This window comes from Ostrinia nubilalis, chromosome 14 (genome assembly GCF_963855985.1).
Source record: "Ostrinia nubilalis chromosome 14, ilOstNubi1.1, whole genome shotgun sequence".
Taxonomy (NCBI): Eukaryota; Metazoa; Arthropoda; class Insecta; order Lepidoptera; family Crambidae; genus Ostrinia; species Ostrinia nubilalis.
Window position 1 is genome coordinate 1,200,003 of NC_087101.1, and position 18,947 is coordinate 1,218,949.

Consider the following 18,947-nt stretch of genomic DNA (forward strand, 5'->3'; position numbering starts at 1 on the left):
TGGTAGAGTTTTCCGAGTCTTACTGTACTTGGAGGGTACACCGAGGGTCAGAGGGATGATCGTTTAAAAATAAACGCGGCCCTCATACTCATAGCTGTGCGTAGCTAACGGCTCCGGCGGCATTTATGGTTTCATTTTACCGGCCATACCTTTAAGGCCTGGCTTCCACCAAGGCGGAGCGGTGTAGAGCGGAGCAGAGAATTTTTTTGAATAACCAATCAGATTCGCTTGCACATCTCCACTCTGCCCCGCTTCAGTGGAAATGGATCGAGCGGAGAAGTAGTTTGAAGAAGGAGTGTGTCTGGCGCACTTGTTTTTCTTCTTTTCGTGTCGACAACAAACCTACACAGTGTCAGCCCAAAACTCCGCCACAAGAGTGGCGTTTTTCTATAGAATTTGACAGCAGCGAGGTGCGGAAAAGAGCGGAGATGTGCGGAGCGATGCGGTCTTTTTTCAATTACCAATCAGATTCCATTGTTTGCACATCTCAACTCGCCCCACTTCGGTGGAAATGGATCGAGCGGTGAAGTGTCAGGCGCATTCGTTTTTTTATAGAATTTGACAGCGGCGCGGTGCGGAGAAGAGCGGAGATGTGCGGAGCGGTGCGGTGTTTCATAGATAGCAATAGACTGACAGCTGACAGCTGCGCACAGCTCACACAATATCTCTTCTCGTCTCCGCACTGCTCCGCTCTTCTTCGTTTTTCTTCGCTCCGCTTTGTTTAGCCTAAATAGCAAGAAACTGACAGCTGACATCTACCAGAGTAAATACAAATGAATAGGTCATCTTCATAGAAACGCACCGAGCGCGGTTTGTATGTGAGCGCGCGCCAATACGTATGCAGCGCGCACGCACACACTGACAAAATTCGGGGCAACTCGCCGCTAATCAACGCTAAATTTTGTCAGTGTGTCATACGTATTGGCGCGCTCACATACAAACCGCGCTCGGGCGTTTCTATGAAGATGACCTACTCATTTGTATTTACTCTGCAGCTACGCACAGCTCACACATCTCTTCTCGTCTCCATACCCTCTGCTCTTCTTCGTTTTTCTTCGCTCCGCTTTGGTTTGCCTAAATAGAAATAAATTGACAGCTGCCAAATACGCACACCTAAAACATTTCCTATCGTCTCCGCATCACTCCGCTCTTCTCTCTTCTCCGCTCCGCTTTGGTGGAAATAGCCATTCCAGCTTCGCCGCACATCTCCTCTCGTCTCCGCATCACTCCGCTCTTCTCTCTTCTCCGCTCCGCTTTGGTGGAAATAGCCTGCCAGCTTCGCCGCACATCTCTCGTCTCCGCATCGCTCGGCCTTAGTGGAAACCAAGCTTTAGACAAGAACGTGACTGCCGTTTTGAATTGCACTTAAACTGACCCCTGGTTTATATTAAGATAAGCGTGTGCCCTCTTAATTACGTTTAGTTAGTTTAGTGAGTCCAACGATATTAAATACCCATAAACCTTTTGCGATATCAATTTACATTCAACTCTACAGTAAAGATAAGTGAGAGATAAAGGACTGCCGAAAATTCACTTACAATCGACGTATTTAGGTAGGTACTGACTTTTCGCTTATAGTCTTTTACCACTGAGCTCCTCAGACAATCTTATCACTCGGTAAACAATAATATTTTAGCTCAGCATAGCCGTGTGTGCAACCAACCTACAAAAACATTACTGTTTTCATCTATAAAACAATCTATCACCCGGGACTACTTAACCTTGACTGGTTGGGCTTGGGTTTCACTGGAGCCCAAACTGTAGATCCTGGCAACACAGGAGTTGCATTGATAGGAAAGAGAGGCGGGATCAGTAAACACATACACACATATCCCGAAAACAATCCAATAATACGCCAAATCTCACTACTTTTCCAGATTATTCGACACAATCAACAACCCTAAAACACAAAGTCTAAACGTACGCTTCTTTTCCAGATTATTCGAAGAGAACCAAGACCTGCTGCACATGTTCGAGAAATTCCGCCAGTACCGGACCAAGGAGGAGCAGATCAACTCCATGGAGTTAGCAGAGCACGCCAACAACGTCATGAACACGCTGGACGAGGGCATCAAGGGCTTAGATGACCTGGACAACTTCTTCGAGTACATCCATCAAGTCGGCGCCAGCCATCGGAAAATACCCGGCTTTAAGGTCGAGTACTTTTGGGTGAGTGACTTTTATAGCTTGTAACTTCAGGCTGACGACATCATAAAGGTAGCAGGAAGGCGCTGGACGCAGGCTGCTACCAACCGGGCAACATTGAAAGCATTGGGTGAGGCCTATGTTCAACAGTGGACGTCCTATGGCTGAGATGATGATGATGATGATGATGAGGATGATGAACTTCAGGCTACCTTACCAGGAATGTCACTTGGTGGACCGATGAGCCATTGAAAGTATAAGGAAGCGCCTCGATGCAGGCAGCACAGGGCTGGTTGTTGTCCTACGTTTTAGGGAAAGGTATGTCTATCACATAAACAATATGATGACGCTGAAGTAGGCATCAAGGCGCTTTTCTAACTTTTACCTAGGCAGACTCCCACTCAGTGTAATAATTAACTGATGTAGTTTCTACCTGTAACCTGTAAGATACCCGGCTTTAAGTTCGTCTACTTTTGGGTGAATGACTCTGTCTGCTAACTACTGCCTAATGGTCTTAGAGCCAGTGAACGCCAGACCTACGTTATTTTATAAAAGCCGACAGATTGTCTCAACATTGGTAAGAATTGGGCATTGATTGGACCACCATAAAGTTTGGGTTGTCGTGTATGACTTTGGCAGCTACCCTAAAACCATTGTCCCTACTACTACCCCAAAAGCATCACTCTCACTTGGTGGACCCGTGAAGCAGGAATTGTCATTGTAGAAATGTAATATGGGACATCTTTCAGTTGAGAAAGAAGGAAGGATCTCTGAGGTTTTCGTGTCAATAGGCTACTTTAGTGCAAAAAAATGAAGCTTTGTTGGAGGAAAAATGATAAATTTTGACCTAAATTTGCAGACGGACAGCTTGATAAATTGTATAATGGGTCCGTAGGCTTCGTAAGCGATGCGATAAGTCCGATTGTGCGCGACGCGGCGGAAAAAAAACGGCCAAGTGCGAGTCAGACTCGCACACGAAGGGGCCTGTAGAATATTAAGTGCCACATTAGTATTCTACCTATTCAATACTTTCGTTTTATCAGAAACCAAATGGTACGCCTAATATTATAGGTTTAATGTTAATTTTGTGACAAATCCAAGCTTGTACCAGTGTACCTACTTATTGCCATTATTTATTTTTAACATAAGACGGATTGTTTTTAGGGTTCCGTAGCCAAATGGCAAAAAACGGAACCCTTATAGATTCGTCATGTCTGTCTGTCTGTCCGTCCGTCCGTCTGTCCGTCCGTATGCAAAAATAAAAAAAAATAATAAATATTGGGGGCTCCCCAATTCCCCATACTTAGAACTGAAACTCAAAAAATTTTTTTTCGTCAAACACATACGTGTGGGGTATCTATGGATAGGTCTTCAAAAATGATATCGAGGTTTCTTAAATACTTTTTTTCTAAACCGAATAGTTTGCGTGACAGACGCTTCCAAAGTGGAAAAAAGTTGGACCCCCCCCCCCCCCCCTCTAACTTCTAAAATAAGAAAATCAAAAATAAAAATAAAACATATGATGTACATTACTATAAAAACTACCAACGAAAATTGTTTTGAACGAGATCTAGTAAGTAGTTTTTTTTTTAATACCTCGTAAATCGTAAACCGCTTATTACCGCGTAATCTTTCATACAAATAAATTAAAAAAATAATAATTTCATAAATCAATGGTACGGAACCCTTTGTGTGTGAGTCCGACATGCACTTGGCCGGTTTTTTTTATTATTTTCTGTCATAGCAACATGCCTAATGGAAATACAACACAACAGGAACAACAGTCTATGAGAATCAAATCGCTCGAGAGTCGTACTACAAAATAGAGGTACCTATATTTTAGGGTCCCGTTGACATCATATAATGTACCGAACCCTAAAAAGAGGGGAAATGTCGCCGGAAGACTGAGAATAAATACAAGACTATACATATTGTGTACTCTACAGGAAATCCGAAGCATTGCGTTCTCCGAATAGGGTTGCCAGGCGTCCGGATAAAGCCGGACATAGTTAGGCTTTTTGATTGCTTGTCCGGCCAAAATAACCGATGTCCGGCCTGTCCGGCTTTTGTTAGGCTTTTTATTTGACTGCCGCGCCAGGCGAAAGTCGAACCACAGAATAAGGCACGCACGCATCAGGACGTTAGGCAACCGATGATGATAGTACTCGTGAGCTCACTAATTACACCCCCCGTCGCATGTCCGGCTTTTAGGGTAAAATGTCCGGCCAAATAAAGCACATAGTCCGGCTTTTGTGTTTTTGGACCTGGCAACCCTATCTCCGAAGGAAAACATAAAGATGCTCACGTCGCACTTCATTAAACAATATTTATCACAGCATTGTTTTTTTTCTCTATTTGTTAACACATTAAGTTTCGTATTAGGCCTCTCATACACTAGGCAGCCAGTCGAACATTATGACAGTGTATGGCGAACATTAGGCAGTAGAGAGTTTACATATACCTAATATACCGGGTGCGCAGGGTCACTTACACCGTCATATTATGTTCTACTGGTTGCCTAGTGTGCTCCCGCACACTAATACAGACTATGTCATTATTGGTCTAAGAATTGAAATTCAACTAACTTTGTGACTACAATACAATAAAAAATTAAAAATGTATACACATTCGCAGCTACCGGATACTGTTCTCAATTTGTTTGTTATTTTAACAAAAAGAATGTATAAAATTACAATCAAAAGCGTTATCTCTGACGTCGATTTGGGTAAACACAAAAACCAATCTACATATTTTTGGAGTAGGTAGTGGTCGGTTCGAGCAAACATAACACGCACGAACGGTTCGTATCGACGCTTTAAAATTGCGTGAGAGTTAAATTTAACAGTAGCCCCAATTGTGGAAATTCTTTCAACGATAAGACAAAAATCATAATGGATTTTGTAGAGCGTCACGCGTTAGAGTCATCAGAAAATCAAATTGGTTAGTAATGCAAACATAATAGTATTGTTTACTACAACCTATATAATTGTAACAATACTAGTAGCCGCCCGCAACTATGTACGCGTGGATCCTGTTTTCCCCCTAGGGATGGGATTTCGTAAAATCCTTTCTTAGCAGATGCCTACGTCATAACATCTACCTGCATGCCAAATTCATCAGCCCGATCAGTCCAGTGGTTTGGGCTGTGCGTTGATAGATCACTATGTCAGTCAATCAGTCAGTCACCTTTGAGATATTATATTTAGATAGGTTATTCGGAATATAGGTATCTAATAAATATAGTTGATTGCGAGCGCGAGGGAGAGACAACTCGTTAGATGTTCATACTTCAAAAACTTAGTCATATCTCATTTTAGCACAGCCTGTAATTACCTACACTCATATTATAAAGCTGAAGAGTTTGTTTGGTTGAATGCGCTAATCTCAGGAACAGCTGTTCCGATTTGAAAAATTATTTTTGTTGGATCGCCCATTAATCGAGGCTACAATAACATCACGCTACGATCAATAGGACCGAGTATCAATAAAAATGTTGCGCAAACGGAAAAAAAATGTTCAAAATATTTTCACGCATACAAATCGTTATACAAAAAAAAATGTACTGCGAATTTTCATGAATTTATTGATAAGTATTTGTATTTCCTTCGCAAATATCTCGCGTTCGGTACTATGCTTTAGATTAGATTAACTTATTGCCTTTCATGAAATATTATTATGGAAAATCGTAAATGCTCCTAAATAATTCGCTCCTGGCGAGAAATAAGCGCCGAGATCGGAATATTAAATGGATTTCTGTTATGAAATTATTCTAATGGTCTCTACAGAGAGTTATTCGATGTTCGTTTTTATGAAAAACGTAAACAGAGATTATTTTTTAAATCCATGTCCACTAATTTTATCAAGAATTTATTCTTTGGAAAAAATTAAATTATTTACATAATAGTGATTTAAATTCTACACAGTTCTACACAGAGTAATCATCATCATCATCATCATTTCAGCCATTAGTTCACTGCCGAACATAGGCCTCCCCCAATGCTTTCCATGTTAATCAATTGGTAGCGGCCTGCGTCCAGCGCTTCCCTGCACAATACACAGATACACAGAGAGTGCAATACACAGATACAAATACACAGAGTAATGTATTTCCTTATTTTATCGTATTAGTTTCTTTTACTGTGAAAATAGGCGTCAGATAATGTCCTACGATAATACCAACAAAGATTTCAATAAAAATATGAATAGGGTAGATAGCTGAATCTTGTGAAACCTAATATCCACTTTGTACCATCAATTCCAATCCAATTCCGCTTGCGTTTCATATCCGTCTGTATTGAGGCCTATTTTATTCTTTTGTCGCTCAAACTTCTGCGATATCAAATGTATCAAAGAGTGAAATGATAGATGGGTGTTAGGTGTCGCCGCCATTTGCCTCAATCGTATTATGTTCGGCATTACTGACAACTTGCGTTTGGAGACGATTTTTGTCTGTATTCCAGGCTCTATACAGGAAAATATCAAAATTCTACATTTAACTACGATGGTATTTTTACCATTCTAAATTGTACTATTTTTCCAAATTGAATCTCGTAACTTCTTTCCGAATTTTTCGCTTTTTCTTTAGTTTCATATTTGACCATCAATTGATCCACTCGCACACTTGAAAAATACATATGTATAGCGGTAATCTATAAAAGAGGGCACTTTCTTTCTAGGTCACCCATTTATTGATTGATTGAACCACATCACTTACACACAATTCGAGACTCGGAATAACTGAAACTTACCTACGTTATTGAATAAGTTTTTATCTGGGACTCGTTTATCGCTTTGCCTGCGGTTAGACTAAAGAAGCTAAAGAAGGTTCCACAGTCAAAGGTTAAACAATTTAATAAAAATTCACGATTCTTTTGACACATTTGGTGATTTTGGTTAGTTTTAGAGAAACATTATTAGGCTTACTTGCACGAAGTTCTGTTCAATAATGTAATTTTAATGTTTCGCACCTTGCACAAAAGTTTAGTATTGCTATACAGCGAGTAAAAATATCTGTTTATTGTTTTGAAAGTTGAATATTTGAACAATAAATAAATATAGACTGACAGACCTGGCAAAAGACTACCTTTCCGCGTGATGAGAGTATACATGAAAATATGTTTTCCTAAATCAATGCAGCAAAATTAATGGACACAAAAACATCCGTATTTTTCTGAAAGCACACCACCTTTTACCGCCCATGCTCTTGCTCACACTCCACCTTTTTTTCTCAACCTATAAACCATGCCTACTTATACGAAAACGCCACGTCTTTGACGGCACGTTTACAGGCTAACGAAGTCAGCCTCCCCAATACGGAAGCGACGTCAAAGGCCCTTTGACCTGACCGGAAGGGCCTACGAATAAAGTACCCCTGACGGTCTAACACGGTTAGGGTGAAAGGAAGCCCGAGGCACTTGAAAGGAATATAAGTTAGGAACGGTAGGGAAATTTCGTAGGCCTTTGCGGACGTCTTAATTGGACGTGTGCGTAGTCCAGATACGAAGGAAAATGGACGAAGTAAATAAGGAAGAAATGAGTTTAAATATCAGCAACAATAAGACATTATAAGCATTAGGAGCATTTGGCTTAGTAGCCTTATAGGCTACGCTTTCAAGGTTTAGATCAAAAGCTCCTAAGTTCAATTACCAGGAATTGCACCGAGTATTCAAAAGTCACTGACTAAAGTTTTAAAAATAATGGGAATCCCCAATTTTACTATGATTTGTACACTTTGATCGAAACGATTGTTGCTAATACCTTAGAAAGGGCACACTTTACTGCCTTTGAAAGGTAAATAAACCCTTTGTATTTTGAAATGTCAAATGCAACACATAATACAACATGAAACATGAATTCCAAGTACGAGTCATTGCTGATAGAACATAAAGAGACAAAAGAGGCTATGGTTGAACTCCAAACTGAAAATACCAAACTAAAGTGTGATGTACAGGACCTTAATGCTCGTGTTAACACTCTAGAACAACACGCACGGGGCATGAATGTCGAAATCCAGTGTGTCCCCGAAAGGCAAAGTGAAAACTTAATGCAAGTAGTGACAAAATTGGGGACTACAATCAACTGCAATGTCAAGAGCGAGGACATAATTAATTGCACGCGCATTGCCAAAATCAACCCTAAGAGTTCGAGACCGAGGTCGATTGTGGCCCAGTTTGCTAACAAAAGGATCCGTGACAACTTCCTAGCCGCGTCAATTAACTTCAACCGGAAGAAGGCGATGACTGAGAAACTCAACACGTCTCACTTAGGCTTCAATGGAAACAAGGCGCCGATATTTGTAGCTGAACATCTATCTAGTGCTAACAAGTCTCTACATGCCGCAGCCAGGACTGCTGGAAGGGAAAAGGGCTACAAATATGTATGGGTCAAGAATGGTCGAATCTTCATGAGGAAAGCTGACGACTCAGACTATGTGCTAATAAGAGACATGGACTCTTTAAGTAAAATTAATTAATTAGTTAAAAAATGTACATTATAGTGTTGTATTGAGCCAACTTAATTATAAAATTCAACCCATTAACTATCTATTATCAGAATGTTCGCGGCTTGCGAACGAAAACCCATGTATTTTTACAAAATTTACTCACTTCTGGTTACGATGTAATTGTCTTAACTGAGACCTGGCTGAACAGTAGCTTCCATGACTCTGAAATTTTTGGTGAGAGATATGTCGTATACAGGAGGGACAGGGAACTCTCGGGACTCAATCATGCTAAGCGGGGAGGAGGAGTTTTGGTAGCAATAACTAAATGCCTACCTTCCAAAAGGATGAAAAAGTGGGAAAGCGAATGCGAGGACGTTTGGGTGTTAATTGGGGACTCCGAACCTGTCACCTTGTGTGCGGCCTATTTGCCACCTCCTGTTCAAATGTCATTGCTTAAACGCTTTGTTGATAATTTTAACCAGGTCTCTGAATATTTTAATTCGCATGTTTGCCTTCTTGGTGATTTTAACTTATCAACCCTGGACTGGAGACTGGTCGGGCATCCTTCGTACAACCTATCAACTCTATATCAATTTTTCGTAGACTTTGCCAATGTTAATAACTTGAAACAATATAACTCTATCACAAATGTCATGGGAAGGACTCTCGATTTGGTTCTGGCCAGGATCCCACTATGTAAGGTTGCTGGGGCCGTGGACGTTTTATGTCCAATCGATCAGCTACATCCACCTCTTTCAGTGGAGATTTGTCTCGAGGATGAGCCAACGCTACAGTCCAACACTGCTATTAGGCGTAATTTCCACAGAGCTGACTATGTAGCAATTAATAAAACTCTGGCTGCCGTTAACTGGGAGTCTCTTTTCTCTGGACAAAACAACGTCAATAATTTACTGGAACTGTTTCTCAATGTCATCAACAAAGCAATTGTTGACCACGTGCCCTCTGCTAAGCCAAAATCAAATAAGTATCCACCTTGGTTCAGTAAGGAATTAATCAAGCGACTGCGAGAGAAAAACAAGTACAGAATACTGTACAAAAAATATAATAATCCACTTGACCTAATATCATACCGTGTGCTAACGGATCGTTGTAAAAAACTTACATCTGAGTGTTATAACACTTACCTTCGCCGAGTTGAGGACGGATTGGTTAAGAATCCCAAACTATTTTGGTCTTATATGAAAGCCAAAAGAGGTGGCACTGGTTCCTATCCAGCGGTCATGACGGACGGATCGTTCGAGATGCGGGATGGCGTTGACATATGTAATAGTTTCGCCTCTCATTTTTCATCTGTGGTATCTAACACAAATGCCACTGGATGCAATATTACAGACCGAATCAATCCATCGGAGAGCAGCAGTGACTGTTTTTCTATACTTCAGTTTTCTCACAAGCAAATTTTCGACAAATTATCCACCTTGTCTGTTTCGAAGGGCGCTGGCAGCGACGAAATCCCGCCATTATTCATCTCTCGTTGTGCGTCTTCTCTCGTTGAGCCTGTTTATGTTATCATGAATCGATCGCTTCGTTCTGGAACCTTCCCTGATGCATGGAAAATTTCAAAAGTGGTACCCATCTTTAAGTCTGGCGATGCTCATCTTACATGCAACTATAGACCCATCTCTATTTTACCCTCATTGGCCAAAGTCTTCGAGTCCTTAGTTTGCCCTGTTCTTCAAATCTACTTTGAGAAGTACTTGAACCCGAACCAACACGGATTCACAAAGGGAAGGTCTACTAACACCAACCTTGTAACATATGTAGAGGATGTCGTCGGTCATATTGACTGTAACAAACAGGTCGATGCGATATATACAGACTTCAGTAAGACGTTCGACCGAGTACCCCATCAATTGCTTCTAATGAAACTATCTTCATATGGACTGGCGGGGAATCTGCTGGCCTGGTTTGGGTCCTACTTATCTGGTCGTTCCTTCTATGTCGTGGCCAATGGGTATCGCTCGGAACTGCATCACGTCACTACAGGTGTTCCTCAGGGTTCCCACCTGGGACCGATTCTTTTTAATATCTTTGTTAACGACCTACCAAACTGCATTATATACTCGTCCTCGTCAATGTTTGCCGATGACTTAAAAATATGGAGGGTTGTTGATTCATTGGCCGATGTCACGCTGCTTCAAAATGACCTCAATGCATTGGTGGGTTGGTGTCAATCAAATGAAATGACATTGAATGTGGAGAAGTGCGTTCATATAAAGCTCACCAGGAAGTTAAATCCTATCCCATCCGTCTATAGCATCGATGGGTCTAATCTTGTAGAGAGGACCGTGGTGCGTGATCTGGGGGTTATCATGGACAGTAAAATGACATTTGTTCCACATCTGGATCACATCGTATCCAAGGCGTCTAAGACGCTGGGTTTCATAATTAGAAATGGTAGAGCGTTTAAGCGTAGTTCTACTAAAATAGCACTTTTCAATAGCTTAGTAAGATCCATCCTCGAGTTTGGAAGTGTGGTTTGGCGACCTCACTATGCTTCGCACATTCTACGCATTGAACGAATCCAGAAACGACTTGTCAGACACTTGGTATTCTCGCATTTTAGAGACAAAAGAAGGTACTCGTATAATGAGATCTTAACTGACTTGGAAATAAAAAGCCTAGAACGTCGTAGAGACCTACTTGATCTTTCTTTCTTTTACAAAATTATGAGACATCATGTGCGTAGTCCAATCTTGCTAGCGAAGTTTAACTTCAAAGTCCCATTACGAATACCACGTAAACCCATTGAACCTCTCTCCCGCCCCTTTCGAAAAACTGTTCTAGGAGCCAACTCTCCTATATGTCGGATCTGCAAGATCTACAATAAATGTAGTGGTCCCCTGGATGTGCATTTCATGTCCCTACCCAAATTCAAGGCTACAGCAACCGACTCTATATCATAATAATTTAACTTATATAACATCATTTATGCTAACTAAGCAGCAACTTATATTTCTTGCAAGCTGTGTATACCTCTAAGTGATAGTGCAATTAGCTTAATATTTTGCGTATTTTTTAACATATTGTGTATTGTTGTACCTATCGTTGGTGTACCTAATAAATAAATAAAAAAAAAAAAAAAAACATCTGAACTTTTGACGGTAGTAGATTGGCTCATACATCTAGGCTATAGGTCAAGGGTTTACACGATAAAAGAAACCATTAATCTTCATAGAATAACCCCTCTTTCTATTCTTCCAGAAAATCGAGACGCCATTCTTGGCGGCGGTCGAGACTACCCTCGGCGACCGTTATACACCGAACGTGGAGAACATCTACAAAATCACTATCAAATTCATCCTGGAGACCCTTGTGGAAGGCTTCGAGAAGGGAGGCATGGCCAACTCCACGTGAGCGCAGTGTGGAAACTAACTTCCAATGAACAAGTAAGAAAGTGGTCCACTAGGTTAACAGCTGCTTCAGCGTCAGTTGCTAACTGCTGGGGGCAGTTGGTAACTGCTAGGCGAATTATTCAAGGACTTTGCAAACTTTTGATAAACGTTGAACCCTTCGCTCGTAATCAATAAACTCAGCAATTCAGACATCTGTTAGCTTAGTGAGAACACTTCGAAGCGAGACTAGACTCCATAATCAGGAGAGGATAAGCAAATGTCAATTTAACAGTGAGCATTGACTATACAGTGTTTTTATGAGACTATTTTACGGCGATCCCGATGTTACGATGAACTGAAAGGCTTGCAGTGATCAGTGGTCTGTTATAGATTCTTGTAGAATAATGTTTGGGGAAATATGATTGTAGATAATAGCGCAATGAGTGTGTCTGTTGGTGTAATATTTTAATTAGAATGTTAAGTTCTGCGCGAACGCACACCTTTCTTCATGTTACTGGGAACATATTGATGACTATTTTCGATGAGAACATTTCGTCCAAAACTGTTGTGTACAACTGCCACTTAGTAATGTTGCTGTACAATGTATTGAATAGAAGTTCACCCAATATAAAATATTGTTGCTTCTTCTGTCAAACGCTGTAAGGCTGATATAAAGTTATGTAGATACAAACGGCCTATAGGTCCTGGTATGGTTAATTAAATGCTTGTGTCATAGTAAGTGTGTAATGACACGGGTCGCCATACCAGAAACAAGAATAACTAAAAAGCTATAGAAGCGGACCACCCTCATATTGCACCATGCTGTGACTTTTGATAGGACTAATCTGCTGGCTGGCCTGCCCTCTGTTAAATTAAACTGTCAAAAAGTTAATTAATGGTCAAATTATGACAAATAGCCCTGTACGCAAAGTCGTTTTTCAGTATGTGCTCGTGTCAAAAAAAGGTGTGCGTTCTAGCAGCGCTATAATGTCACAAAACGCTTGTTATGATGTAAAATATATTAATTGTAATTATTTATTGTTATTGTAATGTTGCACTATATTTTAATTATTATAATGGCTGGTCCAAATGTATTTTATTCATTTTAAATGTATTGACGTTCGAGTTTTCGCTTTTAAAATCGTCTTCCGGTATGTGTGTTGATATTTTTGTGACTTACTTTAAATTTATTTTTATTTACTAAAAATAATTATGACCTCTTAATAATACGATAAAGGTACACGTTACCTATTTCCTCTGGCATTTGTATCTTTTTTGTTGCAAGAACATACTTATTTTATATGTTTAAACGTTAGGGATGTGTGCTAGAAAAAAAAAATATAATTTTATGATAACGTTTATTATTGCATCAAATATGTAAAATCTGTCGTCGTAAATGTTGTTTATGTATAAGTAACTAGTCCTACAAGATAATATATTACATAAAACATTAATTGTAACAATGTAAATATTTTCTATACAAAAGAATCCTTTATGTAAAAGCGCAATTTCAAGCACAAACATTGTTTAAAACTGTATACTGAAAAATATTTCTAAAATCATTTTGGAACTCAAAAATTTTATAACTTTTGTCACAAAAATAATTCAAAGTTATTATTTAATTATATTTTGTTTAAGTATTTGATAGTCAATTTAATATAAAATATGTATATGTGTGTGTATGAATAAATTGACTATACGAAAAATCATAGAAGCAGATAAAGGTGTAAATGATTTTGTTAAGAAGGCATAATAATAAACGACGCATTTTCATTTAAAATTTAAATAATATTATACTCTCAACGCGACGGTATACCAGCGGCTACAGGGATCTCTTAACATAAGAGGTACAAGATTTTATTACCAGGTATGACAAAAAGTATCGGATGCATAAGCACACCTACAGTAGTACTTTTAAAAAAAATACGAAAAAAAATTTCAGTTTCATTTTGGTTTGCTTCTATGATTATCGTTCACCAAATGTATGTAATATAGAATTTTCTACATGCTATCACTAGAAGGGCCAATATTAGTCAGAGCAGACGTTTTAATACAACTTTCGTACTAGTATTATATTTTCTAAGGAATATAATGCTACGAAGTGAGCTCTCCAAATTGGGCGGGCGGCCCGCCCAAGTCGTTGACTTAACTTCGTTATATTATAAGGTGCATAGTCTGTGTAAATAATGGTTTTTGTGACCGCAGAATATTAAGTTTTACTACACGATCTGAACTTAAATCACAAAAGCTATCGTTGTGAAAAATGAGATGTATTTATGCTGTAAAGCTTGGCTGGGTTTAGAATTAAGTTTTCGTTTCATGTTGTTGCTTCAATCTTGCTTTTACTTTGAACGCATACAATTTAAAAAATAATGATTTCATGTTTAGATAGAGTGATTTTATTCCCTCTTCAAAATTAAATAAATAAGTACCTACATATAAACTTTCATTCTGTTAATTGGAAAATTTTATGCCAATATTATTGGCTTCAAAATATTTATTTACTGTCGTGCTGTGTGAACTAAAGCACCTTTTCATTGCGGAACATAATTTAACTCTGAAGTCTGTATAAAGCGTAAGTAGCTTTTGATCACATAATAAGGTGCGCTTGCTGTGAAACAAAGGCCTGGGAACCCCCCTCAAAGGTGGAAACTCCAACTTCCAGGCACCGGAGTCGAGCAGGAACTGAAACGCAAATGAAATGCAGTATGTCGTCTAAGTGAACAAGTTGGACAAGGTAACTTTATATGCGAGGACTTTTGACGGAAACGAGGCTTATGTCGTTCTGGTACATACTGCAACTCCTGGAACAATTTGCTAAAAGAAATCTGTGGAAATCACTCTGACGCTAGAAAAACAATATTATGCTATTTTTCCAATGGAAAATATCAAATAAGACTATTTTCATCTGGTTTGAGGCAGTGATCTGAATTTATTGGTATTGGCTAGGACCACTGCTCAGTTCACTGTCAACTTAGAATGACAGGTGTTAGAATGCGCTGAATGCGTTGCACCACCTAACTTTGACCGTAACTACAACGATAACCAGGGTTTTTTGTATGGAGTTTGACAGATTTTTGACGTTTGTCAAAGTTAAAGTAAGATGGTGCAACCCAGCCTAAAAGTGTTAACTTTTGAACAGTAATTTAAATGGTTAATCATGGCAATTAATCATTGGGTGTAAACGCCATAAAAAGCTCCGCCCTTACGAGCATTCACCAGTCGCGGTTTGAAAACTAGAGTCAACAGTAACTCATACTATTTTGTTTCAAAATAGCGCCTGTTACGAGCACATAAGAATCAACAGTTACGAGTACACTTGATGTGCTGTTTGTACGTTTCAATCTCGCTGGCATTTAGTTCAAAGCCGAATAGAAACGTGAACTTTTTGCGGTGCGCCGTTGTTTCGTTAAACGGAAATGGTTTTTTGCACAATGTGTGTTTTGGGCGGGGTGACACTTAGTTAAAGTAGGTTTGTTTTTGTGAGAAACTTTTGTTTTAACTAACTATTATTTCGTTCGTTTCAACCGAAAGACGTCAACTGCTGGACAAAGGCCTCCCCCAAGGTTTTCCACAAAGACCGGTCCTGCGCCGCCCGCATCCAGGCACCTCCCGCGACCTACACCAGATCGTCGGTCCACCTAAGGGGGGGGGGGCCTGCCCACACTACGTCTTCCGGCTCGTGGCCGCCATTCGAGAACTTTACTGACTGAAGATTACCAAGATAAATCTCAAGAAAAAATACAATTCCAGATGCTTGATTATTTTCAATTTTATTCTTCTTCCATGTTTGGATTTCATTCGGACTCAAAGTATTGTTTTATCTAAACTAATAACAACAAATAGTGTTTCACTGCAAACTAACCAGAGTGTATTTGCTTTCAGGTTAATATTTACTGAAACCTGAATGTGTCAGATTAATATCTACTTCATAAATATTTACTTTATTTATTTTTATTTTCGTTGTCATTAAGAATTGAAGGATAATAATGATGACATAACTTTTTGTTCCAATAAATCTTCTTGAAATTTTTAGTACCTAATCTACGAGTTTACGACCCAATTGTTTAGAAACACCAGTAAAAATTAACGACCCGAACTCTTCAGTCTCTTTTTACTGTCGGCTTTAGACTTGTTTTATGTACAGGCACATTAAGTTATACACTGTAGTCGTATGTACTTGTAATAAGGGTGATTTCGCAGCAAAAATAAGATTTTGTGGTAAAAAAGGAGTTATTACAATTTCTTAAAATGCCACAATGTTTACTTTGACTTTGGTGCTTTTGTTGATCGTTTTTACGATTGGTTTACCCAAAAGTTTATTAGTGTCTCTAGATCAATCTGACATTCGTTAAAATTTTATTTATTTATGCATGACAAGGCAGGTATTTGACCGCATCTGGTGTTAAGTGAGATGCAGCCTATGATGGTAGGTACAATATCTACCCTGTAATGTAAATGGCAACCGCTACTTTTTTACGTAATTCGTGTTACGTAATTAATTAATATTAATCGCAAATCCAAATCGATCCTAAATTGTCTATAAGCACGGAAACGCAAAAGTTCGGTTTTCTTACCAACATTATGGAAGTTTGTTTTGTATAACAACGAAGCGAAGGGCCCTCGAACTTTTAGATCGATTCGACGACCGTGACCCCAATCCCATCAAATCATCCATGGATACCAGAGGCCAGCTGTTCTATATTTAATCCGAAGTTAAATTTTGGCTTTAGAAATACCAGAACAGCTTGCTATCATTCAACGGTCGACAAAATTGGACCGACTGAACTTTGCTGGCCGCCTGCCAATTGCTAACAAACGATTAGGAGTTAGCGAATGATTAAACTTTTGGGGTAGTGCAACCGGCCTCGTGACCCGATGTTACATAGTTTTCAAAATATTATGCGAGTAGGTATAAGGGCCTCTTCTAGTTTAGCTAGTTAGTTTTGCAGGGCAATCGAATATCGCACATATGCCCGTTTTCACCATCAATCACAAATTTTAAGTGACCCCTTTGAAAAATTTTTGTTAAGTGTTATCATAGGGGTCACTTAAAAATTAGGGATTGATTGTAAAAACGGGCATTAGCCTCTTGATTGGGCCATTGTGCGCTATTTATGGTTTTATTCTTCCTACTCCAACCACCCCAGATCCCCCCAGAAAGCAAGCAGCTTGTCTACGCCGCTACAGGCCTCCTGCAGCGACGATGGTGATGAACTAACTACTAAGTTCTAGTTACTTCCAGAATAACACTATTCAGCAATCAGCAAGAAGTTAAACTTAGAACTTTATTCGGAGATCGTTAAACAGGCCCTTGGACTAATCAATTTTATAAATGGTTAGTTGACAACATTAAATCGTCCCTAAAACATTTGGTTTCAGTCTCGAATACCGAATCAATAATTTGAAAATAGATAAATTAGATTATAGTTACTTGAGACTATAAATAGGTTAATCGAGTTGGTAAATAAATAACATCAAAGGTACTCGTAGAATATTTTATGGCAGAATCGCGTTTTGACTCGAGGATCAATTATTAAAATTTAGTGTTGTCGACTACCCAATAAATATTTTAACAATTATTTTAATAATTAGTTTTGAGAACTATTAGCCTGGGTTGCATCATCTTGCTTTAACTATAAAAATCTGTCAAACTTCACACAAAAATCACCGGCCAATCGTTATAGTGGTGCAACTCAGATTGTTTTTGTTATAGAATAAATGTATCGAAGCCTAGCCCTTTACTTTTAATAATCATTATTCGAATTCTTGTCCTACTTTAGGTTATTGGAAATTGATTTATTCATAGTATCTAAGTGCGTGTAATAAATAACAATTGCAATCTTTGTGTACTAAAAAACAGAATGAACAATTTTATGTTTTCATACAATAATAAAAACTTGACGGTGTTTGTTCTAATTTCTTTTTTTGTTAAAAAAAGAACAAAATAAACTTTATTATGTATGTATGTAAGAGGTTATAATAAAATATTATGTATTACTAAACTGTAATTTATAGTTAAGATGTACTTATAGTCGAGTAAGGTGGTCGTGTTGTAATACAAATGTCGTATAAGATCGGTGTAACAAAATGTTAATTTGATTTTAAAATAAATTCTATTATTTAAAATTATTGTGAAAATATTTTTTTTATTTGTCCTTGTTCCTCACACACATTTTTCTCAAAATTAACAAAAACCACTGCCTAAGCAACTAAAGGGATGTAACATGAAGTTTACTTCATATTAAGTTTTAACTATGTACATTTTGACACATTTATAGAAAAGTGGAATAATCTTAAAATCATCAAAATATTTTAAAAAAATGTATAATATGTATACTTAATATAAAAATAATGAAGTTGATTCGTATCACTTGTCAAATAGACTCTATCAAGACATAAAACTACAATGATATGACGAATTCCTGCCACATTCACATCGATAAAATCTACTCCATAAGAAAATCTATTCACACTTCACCCAAACGAATATAAACTTTATCACCGATCCAGAAAGATCACAGTCGTAGTCTCACTATTGACGTAATGACGTATGATGCCCATATTTTCAAAAAAGGACGCGCCATTATCATACAATCGCACCCGTAATAAAATTGTATGAAACAAAACGACTGGAGAATAGTGATGTACGAGTAATTTTATTCTGGATTTATAACGTTAGATGCATTAGCGTGATTTTGTCAGTTTAAAAAAATTGAACAAACTCAAAATCTATATTTTTTTCTTCTCATTATTGTACGCTACCAAAATAACGTTAAATAAATGAAAGTTCTTATAACAATACATAATGGAATAGAATGTCCATCCACAAGGTGGACCGAAGACCTCATAAAGGTGGCGGAAGGCGCTGGATGCAGGCCGCTACCAACCGCGCGATATGGAAATCATTGGGGAAGGCCTATGTTCAGCAGTGGACGTCCTATGGCTGAAATGATGATGATAAAAATGCAGAAAGTCACATCAACACAAAACAAAAAAAGCAA

At 38.5% G+C, this 18,947-nt stretch overlaps 1 protein-coding gene across 1 annotated transcript in view; it reads left to right on the forward strand.

Annotated features, from left to right (window-relative positions):
• LOC135077966 (neuroglobin-like) overlaps positions 1–18,084 on the forward strand; it is a 126,856-nt gene extending 108,772 nt beyond the window's left edge. Inside the window, exons 3-4 of the mRNA XM_063972506.1 lie at positions 1,938–2,169; positions 11,813–18,084. Of these exons, the coding sequence (XP_063828576.1) occupies positions 1,938–2,169; positions 11,813–11,965 (385 nt within the window). The 3' untranslated portion in view covers positions 11,966–18,084. The remainder of the gene's footprint in view (positions 1–1,937; positions 2,170–11,812) is intronic.
• The last annotated feature ends 863 nt before the right edge of the window (positions 18,085–18,947 follow it).